Source organism: Oncorhynchus gorbuscha, linkage group LG13, assembly GCF_021184085.1.
Source record: "Oncorhynchus gorbuscha isolate QuinsamMale2020 ecotype Even-year linkage group LG13, OgorEven_v1.0, whole genome shotgun sequence".
In the NCBI taxonomy this organism is placed as follows: domain Eukaryota; kingdom Metazoa; phylum Chordata; class Actinopteri; order Salmoniformes; family Salmonidae; genus Oncorhynchus; species Oncorhynchus gorbuscha.
The window spans coordinates 62728998-62744750 of record NC_060185.1 but is presented as its reverse complement, the minus strand read 5'-3'; the positions used below and the strand labels follow the sequence as shown (position 1 = coordinate 62744750).

General features: G+C 45.3%; 1 protein-coding gene across 1 annotated transcript in view; it reads right to left on the bottom strand.

Annotated features, from left to right (window-relative positions):
* LOC123993284 (Kv channel-interacting protein 1-like) overlaps nt 1-15387 on the bottom strand; it is a 31817-nt gene extending 16430 nt beyond the window's left edge. The window contains exon 1 of the mRNA XM_046295237.1: nt 14871-15387. Coding sequence (XP_046151193.1) covers nt 14871-14934 — 64 coding nt within the window. The 5' untranslated portion in view covers nt 14935-15387. The remainder of the gene's footprint in view (nt 1-14870) is intronic.
* Nucleotides 15388-15753: the final 366 nt, after the last annotated feature.

Below are 15753 nucleotides of genomic sequence, written 5' to 3'. Positions count from 1 at the left end.
TCGAAGGTGAGTATTTGCCCACTGAAGTCGGTAATGATGCCGAACTGCAGTCAGGTCAAGACCCTGGTGAGGACGAAGAGCACACACATGAGCTTCCCTGAGACGGTTTCTGACAGTTTGTGGAGAAATACGTCAGTTTCATCAGCTGTCTGGGTGGCTGGCCTCATACGATCCTGCAGGTGAAGAAGCATTTGAAACAAACATTTGAAAGAAATAAGCATTTTCTGAGCATGGAACATTTCTGTGAGCTTTTATTATTATTGATTTTTTACCCCTTTTTTCATGGTATCCAATTGGTAATAGTTGCAGTCTTGTCTCATTGCTTCAACTCCCGTATGGACTTGGGAGAGGCTAATGTCGAGACCCATGCGTCCTCCGAAACACAACCCAACCAAGCTGCACTGCTTCTTGCCTTAGACCACTCTGCCACCCTGGAGGCCCCTGGGATCTTTTATTTCAGCTTGTGAAAATGGGACCAACACTTTACATACTTATATTTTTGTTCAGTTTAATGTTATAATGTTACAATATGGCAATAGCCCATATGGAAATATCCTAGAATGACAGAGTAATATGTAAAAGTATGCAAATTAGCAATAAGTAATATGCAAAAGAATGAGCAATAAGCACATTTTCTTCTGGCTAAAAATGGAGAGCAACAGGTCCTCAACACCCCCCCCCCCCCCCTCTACTTCGTTCTCTCTCTGTCTCTCTCTTAACCTGTGAGTACATGCCCTAAATGGCCTTGGTTAACTTTGGACCCACATGTCTTAGAATACTGCGCTGACCTGTCCCCTCCCGAAAACGGACATCTTTTGTTGCCATGACGACCGTGCTTCCAAGGTAACAGGCAAGAAAAGAGTGTGTGAGCAGAGTGATAAACACCTTGTGCATGTGTGTGTGTCTCCTCCACTGCTGTGCGCACGCACGCACACACACACACACACACACACACACAATGTCACTTCCTTCCACCTCCAACACATGGACATGCAAACACACAGACACCACCTGGGCATGCACCTAGACATGAACACTAGCTATACATTATCTCTTTCCTGATGAAACTCTCTCTCGCTCTTTAGTTTTTACACACCTGTTACCTCAGTCTCTCTATCACACAAACATTCAACAGATGCTTCCATGGTGTAGTGACAAAGTTACCCTTTATTAGTGTGTGTGTGTGTGTGTGTTTGACTTTATATTGGTTGCGTGTGTTTTTGCTAGGTGTAGGTTGTGTTGTTTTCATAAATGTGTGTATGTGAGTGCTAACATCCTTTTTTAAGTTGTGTGTGTGCACGTACATGCCCATGTGTCTCTCCTCTGGACAGCCTCCCCTCCTCTCCCCCTTGGTTAACGTGCCACCACTGCGCCCATGTTGTCGTCATGGTAACAGCCTTGTCTACGTTCTGTCTGAAGAGGTTTCATCACGTCTGACAGTTTTCACTCCCACTGCCCCCACTCCTTCCCTCTCTCCACTCATCCCTCTCATGAACCGACCCACTCTTCCTTTCTTCTACCCTCTCAATCTCTGGAGGCGCTTAGCTCCTCTCCCTTCCTCTCCATCTCTCTCTCACCTGTTACACATTAGTAGTTGCTGCTGTGCTCCTACCCCCAAAATACTCTAGAGCAGGCCTGGGCAACTCCAGTCCTCGGGGGCCTGATTGGTGTCACACTTTTCCCCCATCCCATGGCAAACAATCTGTGAATCAGTGAATCATTGAATCGGTAAATCAGTAAGAGGTTGATTCATTGAATCATAGATCATGATTTGGATTTCACTACTGTTATACCATTCCATCCCCCCTAAGTATAAATATGACACTCAAACACACAGATAGAATCACACACACACCAACTAATTATTTAAGTTAATGAAATTGATTTCATACATAATCATACTGTCACACAAACACCTTCACAGACACACACACAAATCATACTCAAGTGAACAGAGACCTGTGTGTCACATCTTCTCCTGCCTCTTTCTCCCCCACCCCCTACCCCACATATACACAGCCCTCATAGCTTGTACATGAAGCACACACAGCCCTCCAATCCATCAACCATCTCACTTATCACCCAGTTCATGCATCATCACATCCCCCAGTACATACATTAATCTATAAAACGCACACTAGGAGAGAGAAGAGGGAGACAGAAAGGAGGAGAGCGAGAGGAAGGGAGGGGGAGAAGGAGTGTGAGGAAAGGAAAAGGAGAAGGAGGCGATGGACTTAAATTAAAGGGAAGAGAAACAGGAAGAGAAGGGGAGAGGGTGGATGTAGAGAGAGAAAAGTGTAATAGACAGGCGTTAGGGAGCAAGGTGGAGAGAAGGGGGGATCATGATATGTTAGTTTTTTTTATAATTGCTAGGACCCATTTCTAAATACTTACTGTAGGTCCCTTTTTACAAACTCTTTACACAGTTCTCCTAATCAACTTTCAGCTTGGCACAGCAGTTAATTTCACATCCCAAATGCACTAAAACGACCAAAACACTTCATACATGTCTCAAATCAACTCATTCTTCCGTCACCCGACGTGCACACCTTGACACTCGCAAAACAATGACCTAAAAAAACACTAACAACAGTTAGGATTGCTCAACGTTTGTTTTGTAAAATGTCTTTACAAAACAAGAATGACACCTCTCTACTGTTTAGAATTCACTGCAGTATATGTTACAGGAATGAATCAGACATGATGCAATATGCTTCAATATGTTTTATGGCATTTTTTGGCATTGAGTGATTCCAAAATACAAGAATTTGTATATACGCCATCTACCAATACAGATACAGTAGCAGTGCTGGTCAACCCTGTCTTCTGCATTTTGCCACAGGTTCTCATCCACATCACATCTTATGTCATCTTGGGCAACACACCTAGGAACTAATCTATTGGCCTGGTCTACCCCTGGTAGTCTTCTGCAGATATGTCCAGGCATCCAACATTCATTGCGTCCAGGAGGGACATTTGATCATGTGGATGGTGGTCATGAACCTTCGACCTCCATGAGGAAAATAATTCCTCTATGGGTTTGAGGAATGGAGAGTAAGGAAGGAGGAAAAGTGACACCATCCTGGGATGGGCTGTAAACCACTCTGACTGTATGGGAGGGGTGAAATGCCACGTTGTCCCATACAATTACAAATGTTGGCCGATTTCGCCTCACTGCAACCCTTTCCTCACCTGGCACAACCCTTCCACAGAGGTCATCCAGGAATGTAATGAGACGCTCGGTGTCGTACGGCACAACCCTTCCACAGAGGTCACCCAGGAATGTAATGAGACGCTCGGTGTCGTACGGCACAACCCTTCCACAGAGGTCACCCAGGAATGAAATGAGACGCTCGGTGTCGTACGGCACAACCCTTCCACAGAGGTCACCCAGGAATGTAATGAGACGCTCTGTGTCGTACGGCACAACCCTTCCACAGAGGTCATCCAGGAATGTAATGAGACGCTCGGTGTCGTACGGCACAACCCTTCCACAGAGGTCATCCAGGAATGTAATGAGACGCTCGGTGTCGTACGGCACAACACTTCCACAGAGGTCATCCAGGAATGTAATGAGACGCTCGGAATCGTACGGCACAACCCTTCCACAGAGGTCATCCAGGAATGTAATGAGACGCTCGGTGTCGTACGGCACAACCCTTCCACAGAGGTCATCCAGGAATGAAATGAGACGCTCGGTGTCGTATGGCCCAATTAGCGGTTTGTGTGACAGCCATCCATCAGAGGATATTGCTGCACACATTGTGATGTTGGCACCCCTCTGGCCCGGGACATCCACTGTGGCTCTTTTCCCAATCACATTCCTTCCGCGCCGCCGTGTTTTGGCCAAGTTGAAACCAGCCTCATCCACAAAGATGAATATGTGGGGTGTTTGCCTGGCTTCAATCTCCATGACTCTCTAAAATAAATCCACATGGCAACATAAGAGTTAGACTATTACGGTAGTTTCCATTATACCTGAAAACATGCCATTGTGTGCCTCTGCCCTGTTTGGTTTTGTTCAAAACCAGTTCTGTATTTTATAGTCATCTTACCTGGACATATTGGTTCCTGAGTTGCTTGACTCGTTCAGAGTTCCCCTCAAAGGGGACAGTGTACAGCTGCTTCATTCTGACTTGATGTTGTTTCAGGACTCTAGAAATAGTTATGCTTACATTGTGAATATTTCCATATGTATCGTTGTCTGCCAACACTCTGTCCCGAATCTCTGTGAGTTCTATGCCATTGTTTCTGACGACCATATCAATGATTGCAGTTTCCTGCACTGCAGGAAACAGAAATCCTACCTCTCCCGCCTGTAGGAGGTAACCGTTGGGTCCTAAGCAGAAATACAAAAACAATTACACACAAGTGGGTTTGGAGGCTTTGCTCAATTGACATCTGTAATGTGCAGTTCAGTCGGATGCTCTTGCAGAATGCACATCTTACCAGTTGTTTTGCCATCTATATCTCACAATAGATGCCACTGTTGAGCGTTGCAGATTTGGCTGCACTCTCAGACCAGCCTCTCTCATTGGTGGACCATGATTTATTACATGATCAATTATAGTGGCCCTAATCTCATCTGAGACTGCAGCTCTTGATCTTCCTCTCAAGTCCTCTTCCACCACGCATACGTACTCCTCTCCCTCTCCCAGCCACTCGTCTTCCTCTGTCATCCACTTCTCTATCGCTGGCTGAGTCCATGTTTACATTACAGTTCAGCATTATTCCTAAAATGTCCCCTTTTGTATAGATGTAATGAAATTGAAAGACTAACACCTGGGTGTTCAGCCTACAATGGGAATCAGCTGTGGTTGGTCTAATTGTTTTGATAGCGTTTCATTTTTTAGATGTGGAATATATTTCAATACAAGAAATGTAGCAAATTTCTGTCTTAATCAGTTTTGTTTCATCTTAGATTTTGAACTTAAGTTTAACAGTTTTGAAAAGAGTATGTAAACATGTGCAAATTGGCCTGTAGGTACATAGAGTTTGTGGTGGGGGTGTCCGAGTGAGAAAATAATTCATGAAATTTGAAAGATGTAGCCACTGAATGCATTTTGTACCAAAGCAATGAAAAAATGTTTAGCCCACATAGACTGCTGTTGTGCACACTGTGAGAAGAGTTTTGAAACAGTGACCTAAGTACAGAGAAATGGGTCCTATGGGTTGCAAAAAAACTGTAACGTGTGACTTATTGTGTGATATCCTGTGCAGTGTCACACACGTGTGCGTGCGCTCTATGCCTCCTGTACTGTACGTTCTGTCCCCAGGTGTGAACAGAAAGGAATGTATGATCACAGTGCAGCCAGGTCTCGGAGGAGTACAGCAGCATGTGTCCTCTGCGACCACGTACGGTATGCATCATGACCCATGTCTACTACCACTCATCCTGTTCAGAAAATAGAAAGAGGTTCAGCGCCAGGTTTGTGATGCCGATAAAACACAAATACTTCAGTGGGCTCTGCTCTTCTCTTTCAAGTCTGTCTCTCCCTCTTCATCCCTCCAAGGAAACCGTCTCCACCTCTATCCTTCATTATATTCCTTTATCTAGAAATCTCTCTCTCTCTCTCTCTCTCTCTCTCTCTCTCTCTCTCTCTCTCTCTCTCTCTCTCTCTCTCTCTCTCTCTCTCTCTCTCTCTCTCTCTCTCTCTCTCTCTCTCTCTCTCTCTCTCTCTCTCTCTCTCTCTCTCTCTCTCTCTCTCTCTCTCTCTCTCTCTCTCTCTCTCTCTCTCTCTCTCTCTCTCTCTCTCTCTCCACACTACTTCCTCAAGGTGTAGCCTAACTTAACACTCCTGGGCACGTTGTTATCTCCTGTTCCATCTCTATAACTCAACAATGACAGGGAAAGTCATTTCCCCGAGGTACACATCATAGTTTTTCTTGCTAGTAACCATTTTACTGAAAGGAGGAGGAAGACCCATAAAAAGTGTGCGTGTCGTATTGTGTGGCCGCGTGTCATATTGTGTGCGTGCGTGTCGTAATGTGGGTGCGTGTCGTAATGTGTGTGTGTGTGTGTCTGTCGTAATGGGAGTGTGTGTGTGTTATTGTATGTGCCTCTGAATAGCTTGTTGAATCCCTGCGGGCAGATTGAGAAACAGCTACACTGTTTATTAAGGTCCCTGTCGAGATGAAAGAAAAAGACTGTGGAAGAAGATAGAGCAAGAGAGAGAGAGCGAAAGAGAGTGAGAGCGAGGAAGAAGAATCAGGTAGAACAGGAGATGAGAAAGAACGGAGAAGACCGAGAGACAGAGGAGGTATGGAAACACGTGACTTAGGAGAGAGGAACTGGAAATGGCAAGAAAAGGGGGACAGTAGGGGACAAACATACTGATCTCAATGAAGATGAAGTCAGTCCAACCAGAGGCTTTGAAAAGCAACTCAAACTCATCCCTCAAACTCCAGAAACACTCATTTCCCCGTAAGACCAATGATTTCACATCTACGTGCATCTCTTCCCTTTATCAAGATAGATTTTGTATCCGTCTGGGTAGATATCAGTCCTCAGATATGTATCTCCGTCTGGGTAGATATCAGTCCTCAGATATGTATCTCCGTCTGGGTAGATATCAGTCCTCAGATATGTATCTCCATCTGGGTAGATATCAGTCCTCAGATATGTATCTCCATCTGGGTAGATATCAGTCCTCAGATATGTATCTCCATCTGGGTAGATATCAGTCCTCAGATATGTATCTCCATCTGGGTAGATATCAGTCCTCAGATATGTATCTCCGTCTGGGTAGATATCAGTCCTCAGATATGTATCTCCATCTGGGTAGATATCAGTCCTCAGATATGTATCTCCGTCTGGGTAGATATCAGTCCTCAGATATGTATCTCCATCTGGGTAGATATCAGTCCTCAGATATGTATCTCCATCTGGGTAGATATCAGTCCTCAGATATGTATCTCCATCTGTCAGTCCTCAGATATGTATCTCCATCTGGGTAGATATCAGTCCTCAGATATGTATCTCCATCTGGGTAGATATCAGTCCTCAGATATGTATCTCCATCTGGGTAGATATCAGTCCTCAGATATGTATCTCCATCTGGGTAGATATCGTACATTATATCCTCAGAAAATTTAGCAGGATATACTTCACAAGCATTCAGTCATGAACACATCTCTTCAGACGATCAATTACGTGTTATGCATTCCTTTCCAACCCTCTTTGTTTTTTGAATCTCTCCCAGCACAGACGTCATGAGCGTCATGAGCCCTCAGCATTATCTTCAGAATACCAATTTCACATCAATATCTCTTCCTTTGACTCACAGTCCAAAAGACGAGTCTTGCTGCTCAGACAGAGATAGCTGTATCTCTCAGAGTCTCAGACCTGGCTTTATCTCTACCAGCATAGAGATGATCAACCTTCCTTCCGTCTCAAATCTCATTCAGTCAATCAATCAAATGTATTTTACAAAACCCCTTTTCACATCAGTAGTTGCTTGACAGATAGATACGCAGCCTGAAACCCCGACGAGCGAGCAATGCAGAGTTAGCTGAACACAGGTTGATTAAGAATCACAGTCCCATTTATCTGTCACCAACTCCCTGAGAAAGACAGAGAGGGAGACAGAGAGAAATGGAGCCACCATATTTTGACACGCTTTGCTTTTATTCTAGGCTAACTGGGGCTGATGTGATTTCTCTGCTCCCGGTGCTGTGACAGACTGGGGACTCGGTTTCAGAACAGCATCTCCTCCCATTCTGATTTGCTCTCTCATTTGTTTGTGGGGTCGGGAGTGGGAGCAGGGAGGAAAGCAATTCTGACAGTCTATCTATGGGCCTGTTGGGGATAAGGGCACTTATGAAGGGATACCACACACATAACTTAGAGATGACAGCGCACACACACACACACACACACACACACACACACACACACACACACACACACACACACACACACACACACACACACACACACACACACACACACACACACACAGTTGACGGGCAAAACACAGTTTGAGCTACACCATGACTCATTGACCTCCTGCTGTTTATGGCAGTCACATAAGCCTCTCTTCACATCATAATCGTCATGGCCACAGCCATTTACAGTGACACGTCATATAACGTCATACCCCCCCCCCAGCTACTAAAACACACAGCTATAATCACTCAAGCATACAGAAACACATACAAGAGAAACGTATAGCGGCACAACGGGGGGGGGGGAACCACCACAGGCATGTTTTAAATCACTATTAATATGTGTCTAATGGTATGTGCCAGAACCATACAGTGCAGCTATGTCATGTATCACTTCTGTCATTTCAATGAAGCCATCTATCAATCATCACACCTATGTTATAGCACACAGCTCATTACAATAACACCGGGCTGGGGACGTCGCTCTTAGAAGTTCCGTCTTGAAATGTAGGGTGCTTGAATAATTCAGGATGTCCCCTAATCTGTTATTATTATTAAAGCAAATCAGCGTCATTTTTCGAAATCTAAAATGTCTGCCGGTCATCTTCCCCGGCATGTCAGAGATGCTGTGTTTAGCCACTCTCCCCGGGGACCACCGAATCAAATCGAGCTTTCTTTACGTTGCACATTTCAGCCATGAATGCAACGCGGTGCGCTTCACAGGGGGGAAAAACTGAAATAAAAAACAATGAAAATAAAAACATAAAACAGAAGAAGATGAAAAACAGAAGAAGAAGAATAAAAATTGAAAGACTAAAAAAGTACCCAGAGGAAAAGCAAAGCTAAAAAGGTGTGTTATAAGAATTATTATAAACATGTCCACAGTTTTGTCTCCCCTCAGATTCTCTGGCAGGCTATTCCAGAGGCAGGGGGCGTAATAACTAAAGGCTGCCTCTCCATGCCTCTTGGTCCTGGGCTTTGGAATAGTTAAAAGGCCAGTTCCTGAGGGCCTGAGGGACCTTCTGGGTACATAACTTAAAGCATATCTGATATGTATTAGGGTGCACAATCAAGCATTGATTTTAAAACCAATCAAAGAATCTTAAAACTCACAGGCAGCCAGTGCAGAGACCTTAAAACCAGTGTACTGTGTGCTCTCCATCGGGTCTTGGTCAGTACCCGTCCTGCAGCATTCTGTATGTTTTGCAGTTGACCAATGGATTTCTTGTGTAGACCAGACAGGAGAGCATTACAGTAGTCAGGCCTGCTCGTAATAAAAGCATGGATGAGTCTCTCTGTATCAGCCTGAGAGAGAAACGGCCTGAGAGAGAAACTCAGGTGGTAAAAAGCTATTTTGGTCACATTCCTGATGTGTGATCCGAAATTGAGTTCAGAATCTAAAATGACACCTAGGTTTTTTTTACCTGGTGTTTTATCGTTATTATCGTTAAAATGTGCAGCCAGATTCTCTCTCTGTGCTTTGGCTCCAATAATAATTACTTTGGTCTTGTCTTGATTTATCTGGAGGAAGTTGTGAGCCATCCAAGTATATAAATGACTAATACAGTCTAATAATTTATCCATGGAGATAAAATCCTCTGGTGACACTGAAATTGGAAGGTGTGTATCGTCATCGTAGCAGTGAAAATCAATGCCGTGCTTTCCGATAACAGCCCAAGGGGTAACATATTTAAACTGAACCGTACCGGACCCAAAATCAAACCTTGTGGAACACCACAAGTGATATCTATAATGACATTTTAATAGAAAGTGTTTTTTTTATCATTAAACCCCAACACGTTTCAGCACACCAGCTTTAATCAGGGTGCTTCTTACATCATTGAACAAGCCTGGCTCTATGTCAGACTCTGGGCACTCCTCTGGGATTGGATATGAAAGGAAAGGAAACTGAAAACTTAAACCGTGGCAAATATCGTGGAAGAGAGTGAATTTAAACTTGGCAACCACTCAAACAATCGCACATCAAGCTAATTAAATACTAAAAACTTAATTAAGCACAGACACCGGCAAATACACATACTCGCACACACAAAGACACACACACAGGCACACACACAGGCACACACAAAGACACACACAAAGACACACACAAAGGCACACACACAGGCACACACAAAGACACACACACAGGCACACACACAGGCACACACACAGGCACACACAAAGACACACACAAAGACACACACACAGGCACACACAAAGACACACACAAAGACACACACAAAGACAGGCACACACACAGGCACACACACAGGCACACACAAAGACACACACAAAGACACACACACACAGGCACACACACAGGCACACACAAAGACACACACACAGGCACACACACAGGCACACACAAAGACACACACACAGGCACACACACAGGCACACACAAAGACACACACACAGGCACACACAAAGACACACACAAAGACACACACACAGGCACACACACAGGCACACACAAAGACACACACACAGGCACACAAAGACACACACAAAGACACACACAAGGCACACACACAGGCACACACAAAGACACACAAAGACACACACAAAGGCACACACAAAGGCACACACAAAGGCACACACACAGGCACACACACAGGCACACACAAAGACACACACACAGGCACACACAAAGACACACACACACAGGCACACACAAAGACACACACACAGGCACAGTGCTGTGGGCAATGGATGAACACCCCTGGATAGAGCCACGTGTCTAGTAAAGCTATTTGGGCAGTTCTAATTGCTCCTTTTGGTGGGTGTCTTTTGATGTGTGTGTGGGGGGGGGGGAGAGATGTGCTGCTCCTCTAATGCTGCTGCTGTAGCCTCTTCATTCTGTGTCTGAGGGGATATTAACCCAAAGACACACCCACAAACTCTACCCCAGATAGACCCACATTCACTCTACCTGATTAGCCCAAACGCTTCAAAGCCTGAGATCAGCTTTAGGGAAGCACGCAGCGTGGACGTCCCTATCAGACCTCAAAGACAGAGGGAGGCAGAGAGAAGGGGCGGAGAGAGAGATTGAATACAGAGTAAGATGGGGTGAGAGAAAGAGAGAAGGGGGATGAGGACATTTTTGATAGAGTAAGAGAGGGGTGGACGGGTGGAATATTTTATTTAAAGCTCGGTTTCCATCTAATTTGGGGAAAAATGTTCATGTGAATATTCTATAAGCCGCATAAATATAATATACACATGTTTTTCCACCAGAGATGTGTTTCCATCAAGTTGACTTGCAGATGAAAGGCTGTGCGTGATGATATAGCGCACGTAAAAAACACATGAATTCCCATGTGTCGAATGAAAAATACAAGTTCATTTAAAATGGGTTTCCATCGTATTTTCAACTCTACTGATGGTTTTCCCACAAGAAATATGGTGTGCCCACTCCGGTATTTTTGAATATTCGCATGGAAATCTGTCACCAACTGGATGGAAACCTAGCTGATGTTATGGATTTTTGTTATTATCTTCTCTGGGGAAATCATTCTTATTGGAAGTAGTGTGTTGTGAGGTGACAGAAGATAAAGGATCATCGTTCCTGGAGGCTCCACAGAAGCAACGGCAGAGCTATGATCTCCTGCTGTACTGAATAATGTCTCTTCATCTCTCAGCCTGACCTTTGCTAATCTCCCTCCCTCCCTACCTACCTCCCTCCCTCCCTACCTCCCTACCTACCTCTCCCTACCTCTCTACCTACCTCTCTACCTACCTCTCTACCTACCTCTCTACCTACCTCTCTACCTACCTCTCTACCTACCTCTCTACCTACCTCTCTACCTACCTCTCTACCTACCTCTCTACCTACCTCTCTACCTACCTCTCTACCTACCTCCCTCACCACCTCCCTCACCACCTCCCTCACCACCTCCCTCCCTCCCTCCCTCCTTCCTTAAAGGTTCAATGTAGCCGTTTTTATCTCATTATCACTTTCAACAACAACAAAAAATCCCCCCCCCCCACACACACACACACACACACACACACACACAAACACACCAAAGAAATTGCTTCTTAGCAAAGAGCAATTTCTCAAGATAGAATTTTGCTACGACTGCCTGGAAGTCATCTTAATGGGGAGGGGAAAACTGAAATCTAGATTAGATCTAAATGATTGGCGGAGAGGTTCAGAACTCTCTTTCTTATTGGTCTATCGCAGGCCAAACCTCCATCCCACCAAAACAGGCTTAAACTTCAGGCAGTCTTTTCAAACAGCTCTTACATTTTCACAATTTCACAGTATTGACCCATGTTGACTCCATTTCCTCCCACAGTTGTGTCAAGTTGGTTGGTAGTGGATCTCTACTCTGAATAGTTTGTTCCGTCTCATCCTACAGATGCTCAATTGGATTGACATCTCTCTTTCTCCACCCCTCTGTCCGTCTACCCATGTTAACCTCCTCTTTCTCCACCTCTCTGTCCATCTACCCATGTTACCCTCCTCTATCTACCCATGTTAACCTCCTCTTTCTCCACCCCTCTGTCCATCTACCCATGTTACCCTCCTCTATCTACCTATGTTAACCACCTCTCTTTCTCCACCTCTCTGTCCGTCTACCCATGTTACCCTCCTCTATCTACCCATGTTTAACCTCCTCTCTTTCTCCACCTCTCTGTCCGTCTACCCATGTTAACCACTCTCTTTCTCCATCTCTCTGTCTGTCTACCCATGTTAACCACTCTCTTTCTCCATCTCTCTGTCCGTCTACCCATGTTAACCTCCTCTCTTTCTCCATCTCTCTGTCCGTCTACCCATGTTAACCACTCTCTTTCTCCACCTCTCTGTCCGTCTACCCATGTTACCCTCCTCTATCTACCCATGTTAACCTCCTCTCTTTCTCCATCTCTCTGTCCGTCTACCCATGTTACCCTCCTCTATCTACCCATGTTACCCTCCTCTATCTACCCATGTTAACCACTCTCTTTCTCCATCTCTCTGTCCGTCTACCCATGTTAACCACTCTCTTTCTCTATCTCTCTGTCCGTCTACCCATGTTAACCACTCTCTTTCTCCACCTCTCTGTCCGTCTACCCATGTTACCCTCCTCTATCTACCCATGTTAACCTCCTCTCTTTCTCCACCTCTCTGTCCGTCTACACATGTTAACCACTCTCTTTCTCCAACTCTCTGTCCGTCTACCCATGTTAACCTCCTCTCTTTCTCCATCTCTCTGTCCGTCTACCCATGTTAACCTCCTCTCTTTCTCCACCTCTCTGTCCGTCTACCCATGTTAACCACCTCTCTGTCTATCTACCCATGTTAACCTCCTCTCTTTCTCCACCTCTCTTTACATCTACCCATGTTACCCTCCTCTATCTACCCATGTTAACCACCTCTTTCTCCACCTCTATCTACCCATGTTAACCACCTCTTTCTCCACCTCTATCTACCCATGTTAACCACCTCTTTCTCCACCTCTATCTACCCATGTTAACCACCTCTTTCTCCACCTCTATCTACCCATGTTAACCACCTCTTTCTCCACCTCTATCTACCCATGTTAACCACCTCTTTCTCCAGCTCTATCTTCCTCTGTTAACCTCTCCTTTCTTTACCTCTCCATCTTAATCACTCTTCTTCCCCCTTTTACCTATATTCTGTCACCTCCTCTTACTCTATCTCTCTTTCTATCCCCCTCTCATTACAAACCTCTGTTCACCTCTATCTCTCCTGCCTTTTGGGACACCCACTCTGACGCGACGTCTTGGAAGTTGAAGCGGAGGTTCTGTAAGCATGTTATGACATGTTCTGTTTCTCAGGAGCGTGTAGCTCTGTACTGCTAGTCCAACTCTGTAGAAACTGTACCGTTTCAGCTGTGTTGATTAAATAGAGGAATAGATCATGGACAGCGTCTTTATTGTAATGGATAATGCCCTTGTAGACCTAGTTCCTGCAGACCTAGTTCCTGTTGCTCTAGTGTTTTATAGCTCTACGTCTGGGAGTTCTATGCTCTTCCGTTCTGGGTCCACTGGTGTGTGACAGAGTCAGTCTGGACATCAGTAGACACACCACAGGCAATGGCTGACCGATTACAGTGATTTCCTCAACACAACATCTCAAAGGATTGTTCTTGTCCGGCTCCCCTCTGAGGACTAGAAAGGCGCCCCTATAACCTAAAGACAAACAGACAGACTAATACGCACTCAAGCACACAGACAGACTAATACGCACTCAAGCACACAGACAGACTAATACGCACTCAAGCACACAGACAGACTAATACGCACTCAAGCACACAGACAGACTAATACGCACTCAAGCACACAGACAGACAATACAGACTCAAGCACACAGACAGACTAATACAGACTCACAGACACACAGACAGACACACAGACACACAGACAGACAGACAGACAGACACGCGTGTGCTCGCACAAAACACAGTTTCCTGTCCTTGTCAGACAGTACACAGGTGCTGCTTCAATGAACAGAAGGAGAGACGTTGAGGCTTGTGAATACCATCACCTTTTATAGACATTGGGAACCTCTATTTACCTTAGCAGAGTGCTGTGTACACACACATACACACACACACACACACACACACTCACACACACACACACACACACACACACACACACACACACACACACACACACACACACACACACACACACACACACACACACACACACACACACACACACACGTGCTAGCACTTGAGAACTAAGTTGGTTTTCCTCACTGTAACTTTGCTCTCCTCCGGTATCCAATGTTTATTTGCATATTCACTCGCGCAATGTACATGTAACGCCATACGCATAAACAACCCATCACGAATGGATACAGACACTAATGGATACCAGTACATATGCAGGCAATCTCACGTGCATAATGTAGCCAACACACACTCACGTAAGTGGAGTACCTACACCTACGACCAAGTCTCTCACACCCACAGTGAACTGGATCAGCTTACAACTCTGAGAATAAACAACGGAGGTCTTACCTTTCCGATAGGTCCGATCCTGCTTATTGGATTGCATGGAAAAGGTCCCCATGACGAGACCCATGTTTACGGCCGCACACGGGGTTTGTGTGTGCGATTGATTGAGTGTGTGAGTGTGGTACAACTGATTCCGTTAAGATATGAACATGAGGCTACTCTGTGTGCAAGCCAGTGTCATTCCTCTTCCGTCTGACACCTACGCAGTTGTAATGCCTGTGTGTGTAAGTGTGTGTGTGAATGAGAGAGAGAGAGAGCAAATGCACTACGGAGCTACCTTTGTCTGTATGGCAACACTGACACCCCTGGGTTTACAGCCATCTGTCGCTCTCTTTTTCTCGCTCTCTCTCTCTTTCTTTCTCTCAGACACTATCCCTCTCAATCTCTCTCTTACTCTCTCTCTCTCTCTCTGTCACTGGCTTCCTGTCATTCTATCAATTCCTTTCACACTCTCCCCATTTTCTCTTTACATACGCCTGATACTCCCCCTCTTTTTCCCTCTCCGTCTCTCCCTCTCTTTGTCTGCCTCGTGGGGAGATGATGAACACACTGTTGCTTGCAGAGGAACAAGAAGCCAGACACAATCTCCCTCTACCTCACAGGGGAAAGCTGAAAGCCCGGGAGGAGAGAGGGAGGAGAGAGGGAAGAGGGGTGCAGAAGGAACGGAGGAGAGAAAGATATATATTCAGTTTGATGAAAAGATCATTTGAGAATTTGACTCTAGGTAATGCAAGAAGCAGCTGAGTGAGAAACGAAGAGAGAGGAAGAGATATGAAGTGAGAAAGGGGAGGGGGCTCTTCTCAGCCCCTCTTGCTATTCCGCAGACACGCCGTCTGCCTGTTGTGAGTGGTTTTGGGATTATCTCACACATGACTGGCTTGGCGCG